Here is a 16,749-nt window from a genome sequence, read left to right as displayed (position 1 = left end):
TGAACCAGTGGAAGATGTTGGAGGATGTAGCAACATACGACATTGACGTGGTTGGGTCAGGAATTGACTCGTTATTTCTGGGTAGTATGGTTGTTAGACCATCTTTGTTGAATCGTATTGTGGATGCCCAAATTGATGATGAGTGGTGCCAGAAACAGGTTTCGTTAATGCAAGAGACTGAGACTGAGTTCAGTACCGGGCAGGACGGCGTATTGAGATTTCGAGGGAGACTATATGTACCGGCAGATCCGGTCTTGAGACGGGATATATTAGATGAAGCACACCGAAGTAAGTACACAGTTCACCCCGGGGGTAACAAGATGTACAAAGACTTGAAGAGGCAGTACTGGTGGTCAGGGATGAAGAAAGATGTTGCGGAGTATGTGAGGAAGTGTAATGTGTGTCAGATGGTGAAAGCGGAAAATCGACATCCATCCGGACTCTTGGAACCGTTGCCCATTCCGGAGTGGAAATGGGAGAATATATCAATGGACTTCGTCACGGGTTTACCGCGATCTAGTAGAGGCTTTGACGCTATTTGGGTGATAGTTGACAGGTTGACGAAGTCGGCTCACTTCCTACCAGTGAAGACGACAGATAGTGGGGACCGACTGACACAGTTTTACATTAAGGAGATTGTCAGGTTACACGGAGTTCCGGTGTCTATTGTTTCAGACAGAGACTCGTCCTTTACTTCACGGTTTTGGAAGAGTTTCCAAACTTCTATGGGGACATCTTTACATTTCAGTACAGCTTTTCACCCTCAGACTGATGGGCAGACAGAGCGAGTTAACAGAGTACTTGAAGATATGTTGAGATGCTCAATACTAGATCTTGGAGGGAGTTGGCAAGATCATTTGCCTTTGGTAGAATTCGCATATAATAATAGTTACCAATCTAGTATTGGCATGGCACCTTTTGAGGCATTATATGGGAGACCTTGTCGGTCACCATTGTGTTGGACAGAGGCAGGTGACGCTAAACTAGAAGGACCAGAGGTGATTCGGGACACTTCTGAGAAAATTGTTTTAATTCGAAGTAGGCTCCAAGCAGCTCAAAGTCGTCAAAAGAGTTATGCCGACAACCGACGAAGGGCTTTGGAGTTTATTGTTGGAGATGAGGTTTTGTTGAAGGTGTCACCTATGAAAGGTATTTTGCGATTTGGTAAGAAAGGAAAGTTGGCTCCTAGATATATTGGACCTTTCAGAATAGTTGAGAAGGTGGGAAAAGTAGCCTATCGTCTTGAATTGCCTGCAAGCTTCACAGGAGTCCACAATGTCTTTCATATTTCGATGCTTCGAAAACATGTGAGAGATGGAGATCAACATTCAGTGATAGATTACCATGATTTGGAGCTCCAGCCAAATGTGTCATATGAGGAGGAACCAGTTCGTATCATTGATCGTAGAGAGCATGTTCTTCGCCGAAAGACGATTCCCATGGTCAAGGTTCAGTGGCATCACCACAATGACAAGGAAGTCACTTGGGAGCGTGAGGATGATATGCAACTCCGTTATCCTCATCTTTTCCTCTGATTAGGTACGTTCAATTTCGAGGACGAAATTTCCTTTTAGGAGGGGAGATTGTAACACCCTCACTTTATAGGGGTGCTATTAGCAAAAACGAGGGTGCCAATAGCAACACCCCTATAAAGCTTGAAAGCCCTTAACCCTTCCCGACCCTTTAATTTCTTTCCCTTTTTTTTATTTCTTTTCTTCTCAATAGCTGGGAATTGAAAGAAGTAATACAACCTAGAGAGAGAAAGTGATTTCTAGAGAGAAGAAGTGTGGGAAAGTGAGGGAGCTTCAAAGGGTTACTAAAGGATTTGGTTTCTTCTTCTTGGTGCTACAAAAATCAAGTAGGTTTCTTTTTCCCTAGGGTTTATATAGCCCTCTTTAATTTTAAACCTAGATTTGAATGGTTAGAACAATAACAACTTTAAACCATGAATTTGTGTTAGGTTATCATCAAATTAGTACTAATTAGTGATACCATAGATATATATTATGATTAGAAACTAATTACAACAACAACATAGTAACCCTAGATCATTATAGTTATATTAATGGAGTATACATATACCCGGACAGCAACCTAGGTTATTTAGGTTATATAAATATAGTATACATATACACCCGGACAGCAGTCTGGATACTAAGAATTGTTTGTGTTTATGTTATTTATGTTGATAATTGATTGTATGAGATGATGTGTATGATATTGGAGCATAAGTGCTACCAATAGTTGTGTGTGATATATTGCTTTAGGTTGTTAACCTAGAAAGCATAGGCTAGTTGGAACCAAGACTGGTTGGCTCGACATGTGAGTCGATTGCAAACACTAGTTATTTATATGATATTAGATAACTTGGTGGACCATGATCTTGAGTTCCGTTAATGGAATGAACTAAGACTGGTTGGCTCGACATGTGGATCGATTGCAAACACGGGTTTGTCAATGTGATATTGGACAACCTAGTGGACCAGGGGTTTGAGTTCAAATATGGATTGACGATTGTAATCCATAAGTAATCGGTGGTTGGCTCGCTTCCTGCTCATATGTGCTCGTGTTGCACGGATCCCCTTTTTGGGAGGTATCCATAGTGTATGAAGAGGTCTAAGTCGATGCAAACACAAGATCATTCTTGTGGACCACATACTTCTAGTTTGAGAAGTAATTACCAACTAGAGGTTGGCTCGCCTCCTGCTCATATGTAAAGTGCTCGTGTTGCACTGTGCTCGTGTTGCACGGATCCCCTCCTTGGGTGGTATCCTTTGTTTATTGAGGGGTTTAAGTCGATGCAAACACGAATGGTAAGTGACGCTATTTCGTGGACCTCAAAATTGGTTATGCCCCTCCAAAAGGGAAGTTGTATTGTATGAATCTCTTCAACCGTGTAACAGGTTGACTTCAATTGTGTTAGCACGAAAGGTGTAACATAATGGACTGTTATTATTGTTCTATTGTTCGATACTTGGTTTTGTGTTGAATTGGTCTATTTAGACCTTAGGTAATTAGAAATCTACTAGCTGGGTTCTGACCCAGCCTACTATTTTTCAGGTGATAGAGATCGGGGAGCGCCACCAGCTTGATTCCAGTTCGTCAGTTCAGAGCTTCTTTCTTAGTTTTCGCTTTCGAGATTAGGTAGTTATTTGGAGTTTCACTTTCTAGATAGTTATTTGTTTCATTCGTTATTGTCCGACCTACGTGTCGATGATTCAGAACCATTATTTGAGTTAAGACAGTTTAATGGATTTCTTTTAGATGATTTATTGATTCTTATGAGCTTCACATTTGATATTATTTGTCTCTTTTGATGGATATATCGACTATGTTTACTGTTCTGCGGAGAAATGCTTTGAATTTAGGTTTTCATGGCGGCCGACGTGGAAATCTAGATTTGGGGTGTTACAGATAGTCATCTAGATTGCTTTGTATTTTGCCCCTCGAAACCATGTGTAGATTTTGAAACACTCACTCCATCTGTCGATCATCCATATGAAGACCCATTCTATCCGGTTTGTACACTCTCTGGTGCAGTACCAAACTTAACTCCCTTAGTGTCATCTAAGTTTCGGGATTGCCCTTCTTATCTGATAGTCTCACATGCACTATCAACAATTCACAAAAATGTGAGACTATCATTCACTGAAAACTTTGTGTTTTGGGTGGACCCACAAATATATCAAATATTGGTTTACAGTTAATCAAATATCTGTAATCCAGTAGGTTAATTCTATCTATTTTTTCGAGTCATTTGTTTCGTCTGGCTGAAGACGTTAAACTTAGCGTTTTCTGGGAGGCAACCCACGGCTAGGACGTTGGAATCAGGTGATATCTTTCCCTTCACCCTGTTATTTTTGCATAGTCTTCAGAACATTGAGGACAATGTTCGGTTTAAGTTTGGGGATAGGGGATTGAATTTTTTGCTAAGTCCTTATTTCAAAAATTCAAAAGGGTTTAAAATTTTTCAAAATTTCTAAATTTTTGGACTGAAAAAGTGAGTCTAGTTGTTTTTGTTTGTTAATGGTCATAGAGTCTAGTTGGTTGTACTGTGCTTTTACTAAAGGTTGTTTCACGAATTTCGAGTCTTAAGGTTGTCTGTGCACTAGCCATGTGAGTGTTAGATAGGTAAAGAGTTGACTTTTCTGAGAGAACTTAATCGATCATTAGTGGAGACTTAACCTATGTGATATTCTGAGTCTTTCTTGTTGTTTTGAGTGATCTCATCTGAGTAGAATGAAGAGCTACTAAACCTCGCAATATTGAAAGAAGAACTCATTTGATCTCCTGAGTTCAAATTCTACAACGACAAGTGATGATGCATAAAATGTCCAGACGTTGACTAACGTCTGAAGAGTCAAAGATCAGACCAGAAGTCTTTCGGAACAGCTTGGCTTGAGGCAGCAGGATAGCTAAAACCCCTGATGGTCCACCGCACATTCCCACAACAGGGAGGTCGGCCAGAAGAAACCAGCTCTGCACAAAACGCCCTTGGCATGGATAGATCAGTCCTGAGATCTCTAAAGGAATAAGGGGGGTCTCCACAGGTTCGGCCCATATCTTACGCCCAAAACTGGGAAGATATCAGCGCTGCGCGACCTAATGACTTAATCCCGGACTTTCCAGAAAGAACTCAATCGGTTACACGTCTTGAAGTGTTTAAGCCCGGTTGGACTCCACGTATCTAAAGGAGGAAACTTCTCCTTTAGAGTCTATCACTCCGGCAAGATATCAACGAAGTATCCTTGAACTTAAGAACTTTCACTTACCAGAGATCCGAGATAGACTCGAAGAGAAACCCTAGATACGCAAAAGAGGTAACTTCTATATTGATTTAACGGCAACCGCCTCACCACCGCCACTGATCATAGTCGGCCTAACATCGCCTATAAAAGGCCTAACAAACTAATGAAGATAACTCCCCCACTAAGAACCAATGAAAACCCACCAACACCTTGATCTTCCTCTTTTCCTTCTCGGCCTCCACTCGCTAGAACATCCAACCTCCCACTTTCTCTCACTAACTCACGGTTCTGCTAAAAGAAAATAAAGAAGATAAGGTGGGGGCAGTAGGGTTTTCGAGGGGATATGTGATTTTTCTATAGGCACCACGATTTATTATAATAGGGGCACTACACTGTCTTAATCAAGACAAGACAGAGATAAAGTGAACTCAAATCATAACCAGAGGAACAACAAAAAATTAGTTAAATTGATAGCTCCTTTTTGTAGTTCGACTGAGGTGGATAGAGTAGTTGGTGAGAGCGTGTGACCCTCGATTTGTAAGTGCCTCAACTATTTAGTGTTCAATAAGCGTGGGGTTCGACATTTTCGTATTTCAAATTTTCAATTGACAAACAATTCATTGGAGCAGTCATAAAGTAGTCGGTTCGAGTTTTTTGTTATTGTAGGTTAAGAAGTTCTAATTTGTGTTTCTTTTTTCTTCATTGGGATCAGTTATCCATTTAGGGTTTTGAGAATGATGAGATAGCAAGTTTTAACCGACAGATGATGAAATTTGTGTTTTGTAAAACATATATATATATATATATATAGGGTTTTAATCCCGTGAACAATCTAGTAACCATTAACTAAATGTCAAAGAACATAACAAGATTCGAATACGGCTTTTGTGAAATAAAAGATAATAAGATAACAACATTCACCAATACAAGTTGATTATACAGAACCCCGCTATAGAGTTTCCACTAGAAAAGTAAATATTGGAAGACAACAAATGCCAAATTTGAGGTTAGCCAAATAAAGTTCTTGAGGCATTGCTTTCTTTACTTACGCAGGCATGAGTTCTAGTCCATTAAATCGTTTATGAGCTGTTAATGTCATTACTTAGAATCTAACTCGTGTTTCACTCAAACATGAATTTTACAAATTTTTGAGGCATGAAGCTGCTCCTATTATTGAACAAGTAGTTTTGTATCTTTTTTTTTAATAATATGTTTGATAATTCCTCCACTTGGAACAGAGAGGTTTGGTGAAATAGAGTCAGAACGACTGTTGAACACATGTTTATAATATAATTAGATACAGTTTCTTCCAACATCTTAAATCGACCTTATAACGTGTTAATTTCTTAGCTAGTGTATGAAATTTTTTGAAATTTAATTCGTTATAAACAAAACCAAATAATATCAACTATTATTAGGTATAGTTTTTATATGATCATATGTCATGAAAAACCAAACGCCAAACTACTTGAGAAGGCCATTTTTATGAGATAGGGAATGCTTTGGACATGAGAGGGAACTACTGCATATATTATGTGTTTATATTTTAGTTTTTTTTTTCGTTTAGAAATAAAATTCGACCACGAGAAAGAATTTCTGAGCATAAGGGTTTTGACAATTTCGTGAAGTATAAACTTTTAGCATTTTATATCTATACTAGGTATAACCCGTGCCTCTGGCACGGCTGAACTTGTTCATTTGTTCATGATTATATACATTATGTAGTTTGCAAGTACAAATAAAAGTCTAACACACTCATATGTTGCATTTGTTCATCTCAATACTACTCCACATCTTATGAATAACATAATTAATCATATAATGTAAAGAATAAAAAAGACAGTTTGAATACTTCCATTAAAAAAATCTAATACAAACACCTTAATAATTAACAATAGAGAGAATGAAAATGTTAAAAGATACAAATAGACCAATAAATTCCTCCAACTCCTTTGGACTGGCTTTGGATCTGACTATGAGGTTGTCCAGTATAACAAATAATAACTCATGAGATAAATCATGAATCTATGGAAAATGAGAGCAAAGAAGAATATAAGTTACTAAAGGGAAAGAACAAAAAAACATGTCAGCAAATAACTCTATTTCAATTGAAACTGGTCAAGTCAAGTTCTAACTCCGGTTGATTTCAACTATTCAGTACCGTACCACTGTGCAATTGAGACCATTAGCCACATCTCATGTTCTAGTCGAAATGGTCTCTGCACGAGAAAATATTGATATTTGAAAATAAATTAGTATCACTAGTTACTCGAATTGAAAGCATACAATATTACCTTTAGAATTGTAAGCTCTTCATGGATTTTTCTGTTTATTTAAAAAAAAAAACTGATTCTCCTTTCTTAGCTTATTTCAGACACAAATGTCGTAATTGGATATAAAGAATTAACCATCTTCATGAACAATGGACAACTCCCCGTTGACAATCATAATTGTAATTTAGAAAATGATTTTTATTAACTATATTCTCGTCACGGCTATCATTGTAATTTAAGCCTACACAAAGAATATGACCACTTAATTTGACCGAGTTACGTTAATTTTCTAGAACAAAAAAAGTATTCTGCAAAGATGGTTATAAAAGTTTTAAGTTATTTGTAGCTACATTTGAACTGGGCAAAGTTATATGCTGTTTAAATGCTTTAACTAAATAAGAGAACTTTGCATTTGACTCTTCCTGCAAAAACATGCAATCAAATCTTTCCGTAAACGTGTGTATATATATATGGGTATATTATAGAGTGTGTGAGACAGGGATAAGAAATTCTTGCTTTTATTTGATGATCAACAAAAGTTGAAAATATGTTAGGTTATCTATAGAAATCATAGAATTACATCTTCATCGAACAACATATACTTCTTAGTAAACAAACAATTCAACACAATCAAAGAACGGTTAAATTGTTCCATAAAATTTAATTACTATTCATTATTACCTTGACATCATTTATGCATTTGACTCTTCCTGCGAAAAACATAGCATCTCTCTTAAACATTGTATTGAACAAATGATATATATAGACAATATTGAGAAGTAAATAGAGAGAACACTCTCAAGAAAGTAAAAAAGATTCAGAAGTTTACCTCAAAAAAATTTGTTTACTTGGGCAAACAGCTACATTAAAAGTAGTTCATTCCAAGAATAATGACATAAGTTAACAGTAAACATCAAATTAACCTGAATTAAAAGTACTGTATTAGACAAAAAGAAAAACCAAGAAACACCCACAATGCAAACTATTGTATTTAAATAGACATAGTTAGGAGATGATGAAGACAATATTCGTCATGGTTAGAGAGGTAAAGAGGAAAAAAATGAAGCGCAATAATCCTTAAAAAAAAGTAAAGAGCTGGATGAGGAAGAAGATACCCATGTTTCACCCATTTAAAGAGAGAACCCTCATATTGTATTTTTGTGTGACTTTCACCCATTATAAGAGATGGATGAGGAAGAAGACACCCATGTTTCCCAATTGAAATTAGGTATGGGAGATTTTGGAAACTTAAAAGAGAGGGAAATTTAAAGGGACAACTATAAGAGGAGTCAGAGTGACTTCTGTTTCTCAAAGATTAATTTGAGAAGTTGAAGCATTCCAATTGACGATGTTGGAAGGTTCCACTAATTAGTAAAGAATGCTGACTGATGGCAGGAACCACTCTTTCTCTCTACACTATTTTTACAAGTAATGGTTTACTAACGGTTGTGAGAATGAGGCGTTTTTTTTTTTAACATGAGCCGTTTTTATTTGGTCCTAACTTTGACAATTAAGATGAGTTTTGTTTCAATCCATTATATTACGAACTTAATGGTTCAATAATGACTAAGAATGAGGGGAAAGAAACCTTTTTATTTGGCCCTAACTTTGACAACTAATTTGTTTCAAATTGTCATATTAAGTTTTTTGGTTTAAGATGGACATGGATCCCAACAAAAAAAAAAAATATGGACATGGAGGGTCCAGATTTAGGAGGGTCAACAAATAATTTTCTTTTCTTTTTCAACAAAAAAAAAAACAACTAATTTTCTTTACTAAGGTATGTAATAGATTAAAGGGTGAGGATGCTAGAGAAAATTAAATAAACGGTTGGATTGTCTATCTATTATATAAAATCTATTACATTTTATATAATAGATTTGATCTTGGTCATTGAATCATGAAATAAATAGCTAATAAAGAGAAAAAAATGAAGATGTAACTCCTCTCGTCATTATTGTGTAAATAGAATGAGCTTTAAATTTGTACCATTCCTTGTAAAACTTAACAATAAATCGGGTGGTCAAGATTTATCAAGAATTTTTATCCCTATATTTTGTCATGGTGATTTGTGCTCATCTGAGATGGACGGCTAGATTTATCTTTGGTTTGTCTTTGTTTTCTCTTTGAGTTTGTCCTAGTCATCACTCTTCATTCTGTTTTATATAATAGATGTATGTACAATTTTCTAAATATAATTTCTTGTCAATTAGTTTAAAAAATGTTGATCCATGTTTACTCTAACTGATGTTCTCGGGTCATCAAACCTGAACATAAAAAAGGAGATGCTAGAGTTACTTAGAGGATGATTTAGAGGATGATTTAGAGGATGACATAATGACGTGGAATTCACTAAAAGACAAAGTTTTTTCAAAATTTGACTACGGTGGGAACCACTTTTGTTTCCAAATGAGGAAATTTGTCATCCTCTAAGTACCAAATTCTAAGTCACTCTATCATTTCCCTTTTGATAAAATATTTACTTAATTTTTGACATGCTAACTCACTTTCACTAAAGCGTAAATGACTACGATCTGGACCGTTCTTTTATCACATATCCAAGATTAAGCTATAATTTTTATAAATAAATATGTTTTTATGGTGAAGAAAACGTAAAAATGTTACAAAATGTTATTATAGCATTTTTGTGAAAATCAAAATATGCTTTGTAAATATTAGGGGCCTTAGAAATCTCACTCTTTCTCTCCCTCAACTCTCTCAACTCTCTTCTCTACCCTCTAGGGTTCTCATCACCAGAATACAAATCGGAGAATCCATTCCTGGAGCTCAGTGTAATAATTACTAGCAATGGACAGAAATTCGCCTGTGAGGAAACTTCACACCAACACATCAGATCTACTCGTATGGCCGGAAAATTCTTCAGCAGCTGATTCCTCAGCTTCAGCTCCACGTTCTTCAACTCGTCCCCATCAGGTAGGTTTTCTCTCACCTGAGAAATGCTGATCTTCTTTAGTTGTTTTTTTTAATGCAAGTGTTTTTCTTTCTTAAATTGGAAAATTTTTAGCCATCGGATCGAATCAGTAAAGTACTTTTCGGAGGTCAGGTTACTGAAGAGGAAGCTCAGAGCTTAATGGCAAGGTGAGATCTGCTTAATTTCTTTGATAATTTCCTCAAAATGGTAACATTTATCCGAAAATTATATGTGATTTGTAGTCGATCTGGTGATTAATTTGCAATTAGATCTGTTTTTGTTGTACAAATAATTTTTCTTTCCATGTTTGTAAAAGACTAACCTGCTTCATAACTTGATGATCATTTTTCGGAAGATCCTGTTCTTTGACCTTTCTTTCCTTGATACATTCCTAGATTTTGAAGCACAATTTGTTGACAACCTAATTGCATTTAGACATGTAGTTATAATCATTAATTCAGAATGTAGATTGTAGAGTTCTCGGAATATTTTCCAACACTTTGGGTTTACCCATCTAAAGAAAAGAAAAAAATGAAGAAGAAATCAACGATAGTTCATTGGTAGTACGTACGTGTATAGGACGGTGAAGTATCCGCCTATCGGTAAGATAAGAACAAGTAGTATCACATATACTTCATTTTCTTGAAACATTTGATTTGCTAGTCTGATATCTTTCGTTCTATATAGATGGGGTTGCATGTGATTCTCTTTTACAAGAGTTATACACTTTGAGAGCTAATGTTCAGGGCAAGAAGTAGAGAAATAATCTAATTTTCTTTCCCAGTAAATCAGAATATTGGACTAATGTTCATAAACAGGGAGGCATTAGGTGTAAATTCAATAGCTTAAATCATGACAATAACACCTCATCTTAACTCTCTAAGTAATTGCTGTAGGCTAACTAGAAAATGATAAGTGAAAAACAACAGAAGCAGATTTGGATATTGCTAGTGTTCACCTAAACCCTTAACTAATTCAGGGGTCACTGTATTGCTACTGTTTTTGGAAAAAAAATTGGATATTGAAGCAATTTTTTTTTCTTATCAGAAAAAGTAAAAGCAACATGTTGAGCTGCAATCGCAGAACCTTACTAGCATTTCCTCTGTTTGGTTCCATTTAATGTTGAACTTCTTCACTTCCAACTTTTGTTCAAGCTGACAAGGAAAAATTTGTAAAAACTCGTTTTTCAGGGTTCATATTCTGTAGTGATACTCGTGGAAGATACTGAATCTGAACACTAAAAGTATTCATAGGAAGTGCATTCTATATGATTCCAGTTTCGGCACTGATTCAGGGACCTCCTCGTACACTCCCTCTAATAAGACGAGGGGCATTTTAGTATTTTCAGTGTGAAAAGACTAAAAAAACCCTTGTCTTATTCGCTAGCTAAGCAAGGGAGTGTACGAGGAGGGTCATATATCATTTTCCTTCCAGTTTGCAGTGTCCTATATATTACTATGGTTAACCTCATCTTGGAAAATTTTTATACATATTTCAGGAAGCCATGTTCAGGGCATAAAATGAAGGAGATGACTGGTAGTGCCATCTTTGCAGATGGCGAGAATGGTTCCAACCAGGCTTCTAACAAGACAGGATTACGTGTCTACCAGGTATTTTCTCCTCTCTGAGAATCTGGAACATGAGTAATGTGGTAAAAAATCTGCTAACATTTATTGTTGGCTATTTCAGCAAGTGGTTAGTGGAATCAGTCAGATCTCATTTAGTGCTGAAGAGAGTGTTTCTCCAAAGAAGCCAATCTCACTTCCTGAGGTGGCAAAGCAGCGAGAGCTGAGTGGGAATCTAAAATCTGAGTCAGATGCTAAGAAGAAGCAATTATCAGATGCCAAGTGCAAGGAGCTTAGCGGAAATGACATCTTTGGCCCTCCTCCTGAGATTCTTCCTCGTCCATTAGCTACACGTACCTATGACAGCAAAGACATGGGGGAGCCGGCACCACGAAATGTGCGCACATCTGTGAAAGTCTCCAATGTGAGTGAGAATCATTTAAGATTTTTATTGCCTTCATCCTTTTTTTGCTTACAACTAATCGTTTTTGTCATTCTTGAGGCCATAGTAATATAGAACGAAGTCAAATGGTTATGACTGGAGGTGTTAAAAACTGTGTTATTCACAATCTGAGTAGTGCGATTCAAATCGTTCTAAATGAGAACCCAAATCAATTTACGATGAATGATTAGATTCTGCAGGAATCCCACAATTCGTATTTTCTATTACCGCCAATATGGATCAATTCCAATAGTTGTATATGGAAGGAGAAGAATATGTACCGACAGGTGGTTTTAGGGCTATAAGAGAAGATCGAATGATCAGGAAAGTAGAGAGAATATTAAGTTCTCCCAGCTCTTACCTCTTTAAATGATTTTACTCATGTATTTTGACTCGTGTGTGTTATCATTTTTCGACGTATTTTTGTTCAGTTGAAGCTTGATATGAACGAGTTTTAACTAAGTTTATTTGTTTCCTTGGAAACTAAAAGCCTGCCGGAGGACAGAGTAACATTCTGTTTAACGACGAGGAAACACCAGTGAAGTCGTCAAAGAAGATACACAACCAAAAGTTCCAAGAGCTTAGTGGAAACAACATTTTCAAAGGAGATACTGCACCAGGATCTACCGAGAAACCACTTAGCTCGGCAAAACTGAGGGAAATGAACGGCAGTGACATTTTCTCTGATGGGACAGCAGCTTCTAGAGACTTCCTTGGTGGTGTTCGCAAACCTCCTGGTGGTGAAAGCAGCATTTCCTTGGTTTAATTTCAAAATTCCGGCAAGGATGGTGACGTCTGAGCTCAGACATCATAATTTAACGAGGTTATCTGTAGGGGAATTTCATAGGGAACGACAGAACGTTCCTTTGTCCTGTTGTACTACTTGAAGATCTACAACTATTACCTCGTGCTGAAATATCACAAGCTGAGTGCTAGCTCAAACAGTATTTATATATTAGTGTTTAAACATGAACCAGGATACCTAGGGAAGGACTATTAAGCTAACTAGTTAATTATCTTCATGTATTCTGTTAGTGAGTGTGACTTTTGCTTGTTTTACCTGTATTAGGGTTCATTTATCACCAATGGCTAATATTTGTAGCTTACATGTTTCACTGCCTCAACAAATGTTCAGGGATAAACTCATGATTTTCCTTATGGGTTTAACACAAGATTTAATGAATATCTACTAACCACAAAGACAAATGAAGATACACAAGTAAAATAAAATAATTTTTGTACAGTTTTAGGTTTTCTCCTTTGGATTCTCCCTGAGTTGTCTTGATTCTTCTATGATCTCCTTTTCAACTTGACCTTTCGCCTCACTCCCTTTATGTCACCGTGTCACTAAATAAACAACATAAAAGGGATCAACTCTTTTAAGTTTTTTTTTTATGAAGAAACTCTTTTAAGTTGAGTGACCAAAATGTGATGTTTTCACATCAACATCTCCAGACTTAGACTTACTAGTCTTTTACTAAACAATAAAATAAAGAAAAAATCATCTCGCTTTGGGAGGGATCTTAATTATGAGTAACAAACCGTTAAACCTTTAGGTTACTCCTACAGGAATAGTGTTGTCTCAGAACGTTACAATAGATGATGTTGGCAGACATTGATTCTCAAAAGACAAAAGGGTCCAAACATCCAAAACATATAAGACAATGTTTAAATGGTAAAAGATATAAGAATGTTAGCATAAAACGTATCAAAGTATCAGTAAGTTCATGTCAATGCTAAAGTTTTCTTGGCTTTTAGTTTTATCCTCCAATGTCAGTGTCATACAATAATGAGCAACATCTATGTCTCAAAACTACAAAGTTTTGATTTTTAGGTCAATACATTTCGCCTCCATTTTGACATTAGGGACATACACTTCCAATGATGAAATCACTCTATGGTGGGGTTGCTCTTTTGTGCGAGTATCAATACGAATACGGAACGTACACACACAAAAGGGGTAACGACTAAATTTTGGAATGAATAACCTCCTAGAGGAATTAGCTGCTAAATGGAGTGGGGAATTTCACTCACCCTTCTTACTCATTTCCCCCCCTCCAAGCATGCATCCTAAAGTTTAGGGATACAAGCATGCATCCTAAAGTTTTTTGGTTCAAATACTCATTCATGAACTCATACACAAACACATACGTACAATTACGACACCTAAAACATAAAGGAGCTTACACATGCCCACAACCATCAAACATAAACACTTTACTACTCTTTTTCATTGTTTTTCTGTTGTTTATTCTATTTTTTTCATTACTATAAATGGAAAATTTATCAGGCGTCACAAACTACAGGAGCAAGGTTAGTTCGCTATCCCAATTTCACTCCCAATAGCTACGGAAGTTGTGCACACGAGATTAAATGAGCTCTTTTGAAAGTTACGAGGTAAAATAGTGCTTCATTCTACTCGAAATTGGTGCGAAAGATTACACTCTATGGATATTTAAGGCTTTGAAGTCACATGGCTTATGTCTCCACTAGTGACTACTCTACGTCTCTTAAAGATGTTTCTTCTTCACTAAAATGCTACTCACATGGTAATGACAACATATGTTGTATGATTAATTGTTCATGCAGAGATCATTAACAATCATAAGACTTCTCAATTAAATACATATGCATCCACATTCTTAAAACTATCACTAGAGTCACATGCAAATCTGCTCAAAATGTTCAAACTTTTTAAACATTCACTATTTGTACCCTCTTATCTATTGAAACTTATGGTTATTCAATGGTCATCGTCATACCCAAAATCTCCAAACAAAAAAACAAACATTTTCCTCAAAGTTCGAAGCATTTTACTTACTATCAAAAAAAAAACAACACAAGAGGCATGCTAAATATCAAAGAGAATAGAGGAAGAATATCACTTTGACTCCTTTTGCATTTGAAACCAAAGACAAGAAGTCTATTTCCCAACCATCCCCAAATTTAGGTCATTTGAGAACGGAAAAATAAGTAATTTTTTAACTTAATTAAATAGATAAGTAAAAAAGTTAGTCTGGTAACGCGAAAACTCCCACCCTCAGGTTAAAATTTGACTTTATAGGTTCATATTTTTTGCTTTTTGACTTTAAAGCTAATTTACTTCAGTTAAATGTAAGCATGAATTTTACTTGGGATCTAATTTTTTTCTTTCTTCCACCACAACAAAACCTTCACCACCAAACATCCACCACAACGACCATCACCACCATACCTCCATCACAACCACCACCATCACCACCACCACCACTACTCCTTAACTACCATCACGCTTCAACCACCATGCCACCACCACACTTCGACCACAATGCCACCCCACCTCAACCGCAACATTCAATCACCATTCCTCAACCACCACCCCTCAATGAACATCATATTTCCAACACCATTACTACTTATATCACCACGCCAACCACTACCATTGTACCTCCACCGCTGACACAAAACTTTCATCACCATGACCAGAATTTCACAACCACGTCCACCACCACCACCACCACCACCACCACCACCACCACCACCACCACCACTCCAAACATCAACATACTCATAATTAGCTAAAATTAAATACCTCCATGAGAAGAAAAAGATTTAGAATTAGAAATGTTTACAAACTAACTTAAAAACCTTTTGAGTAATAAGTAACTATTTTGCCAATTGTACTTTTGATAATTTCTATACTTTATTAAAGCAAAACGACTTCTACTATAAGTATAATAACTTCTACTTTTACAGCCAAATGACACCTAAACTAAACATTGTCCTAAATATTCTAAATATATACATCATCAATGGGAACCAAGAGTAGCGCTCAAAATAAAAGATAGGAAATGAAAGATATTATCGTGCTACATTGTCCCATGCAATGTGAAGGTGAACTTTGATACGTGACATTTGAGGTCTACCAAAAGGAAAGTTTTAGCCAGTAAGAACCATCACACAACAATTTAATGGCCTAGGTGTGTAAGTGAGACTGCCTAAATGAAAAGGTAATCCATAAACTTTGACGAAGAAAATGTAACAAATTATGATAAAATGTTGGAAAGGACAAGTGATTCATCAAAAAGATCAACTTATGTATGAGATATTGGTGAGTTGTTGAACTAAAACGTAAGGGTTTTTCTATGGGGCCTTCGTTAGGTTAGGGCTTCGACAATCTTTCCAAACATCTCTTTCATCCTGATATCTTCTGTTTCCTTAAAGAAATCTATGGTCTCACTTAAGAGAGTGTCCACATCTAGTCCATTCTCACTAGCTACCAAAGTCTCCAATCTCAAACTAGTCATGTCATGTCCTTCATGTATTTTTTTCTACTAAACTTTTTGACCGGTAGGTGAACTTCGATATATGATATTTTTCAGGATGGAAGAGTTGATGAGTGTCACATCTCAAAATTTGCGTCCCTAATGGTCTTCATCCAAGTTTGTGCCCTTTTCAATATTTGAAAATAATATAGCAAGGAAAATCCTAGGTAGATTGAAGAGGGACTCCCAAATCAACGGTTGGGGTTGATTTGGGAACTTCCTCTTTGTTCATGTCCTAAATCAATAGGAAGTTCCCGACAGTTAATTTGGTATTCTCTCCCATATCTTCTTGGATTTTCCTTGCTCAATCATTAATATTCAACATTAGTGTAGATCTGGAGTGCTGTGGTCCCAAGTTTTATCCTTTCCCCTTGCGACTGACTGAAATTTGGAGTACTAAACTCAACTTGTATCATGTTTATCTAGGATGGGAAGCTATGTTGTGACTGAATTTTTCCTCCTTGTGACTTACAACACTTAAGTCA

At 36.4% G+C, this 16,749-nt stretch overlaps 1 protein-coding gene across 1 annotated transcript; it reads left to right on the top strand.

Annotated features, from left to right (window-relative positions):
* The first annotated feature begins 6,326 nt into the window (after positions 1-6,326).
* Positions 6,327-13,066, top strand: LOC147530794 (uncharacterized). The gene is made up of 6 exons (XM_086645597.1): positions 6,327-6,408; positions 9,194-9,955; positions 10,047-10,120; positions 11,452-11,563; positions 11,643-11,942; positions 12,451-13,066. The coding sequence occupies exons 2-6, from the start codon at positions 9,830-9,832 to the stop codon at positions 12,724-12,726; spliced, it is 888 nt and encodes a 295-aa protein (XP_086501723.1). The 5' UTR covers positions 6,327-6,408; positions 9,194-9,829; the 3' UTR covers positions 12,727-13,066.
* Positions 13,067-16,749: the final 3,683 nt, after the last annotated feature.

The sequence above is a fragment of the Eschscholzia californica genome, unplaced genomic scaffold (genome assembly GCF_041429995.1).
Source record: "Eschscholzia californica isolate CP2 unplaced genomic scaffold, dmEscCali1.0.p SCAF_6, whole genome shotgun sequence".
NCBI lineage: Eukaryota > Viridiplantae > Streptophyta > Magnoliopsida > Ranunculales > Papaveraceae > Eschscholzia > Eschscholzia californica.
The sequence above is the reverse complement of the archived record's forward strand: the minus strand, read 5'-3'. Positions and strand labels throughout refer to the sequence as shown.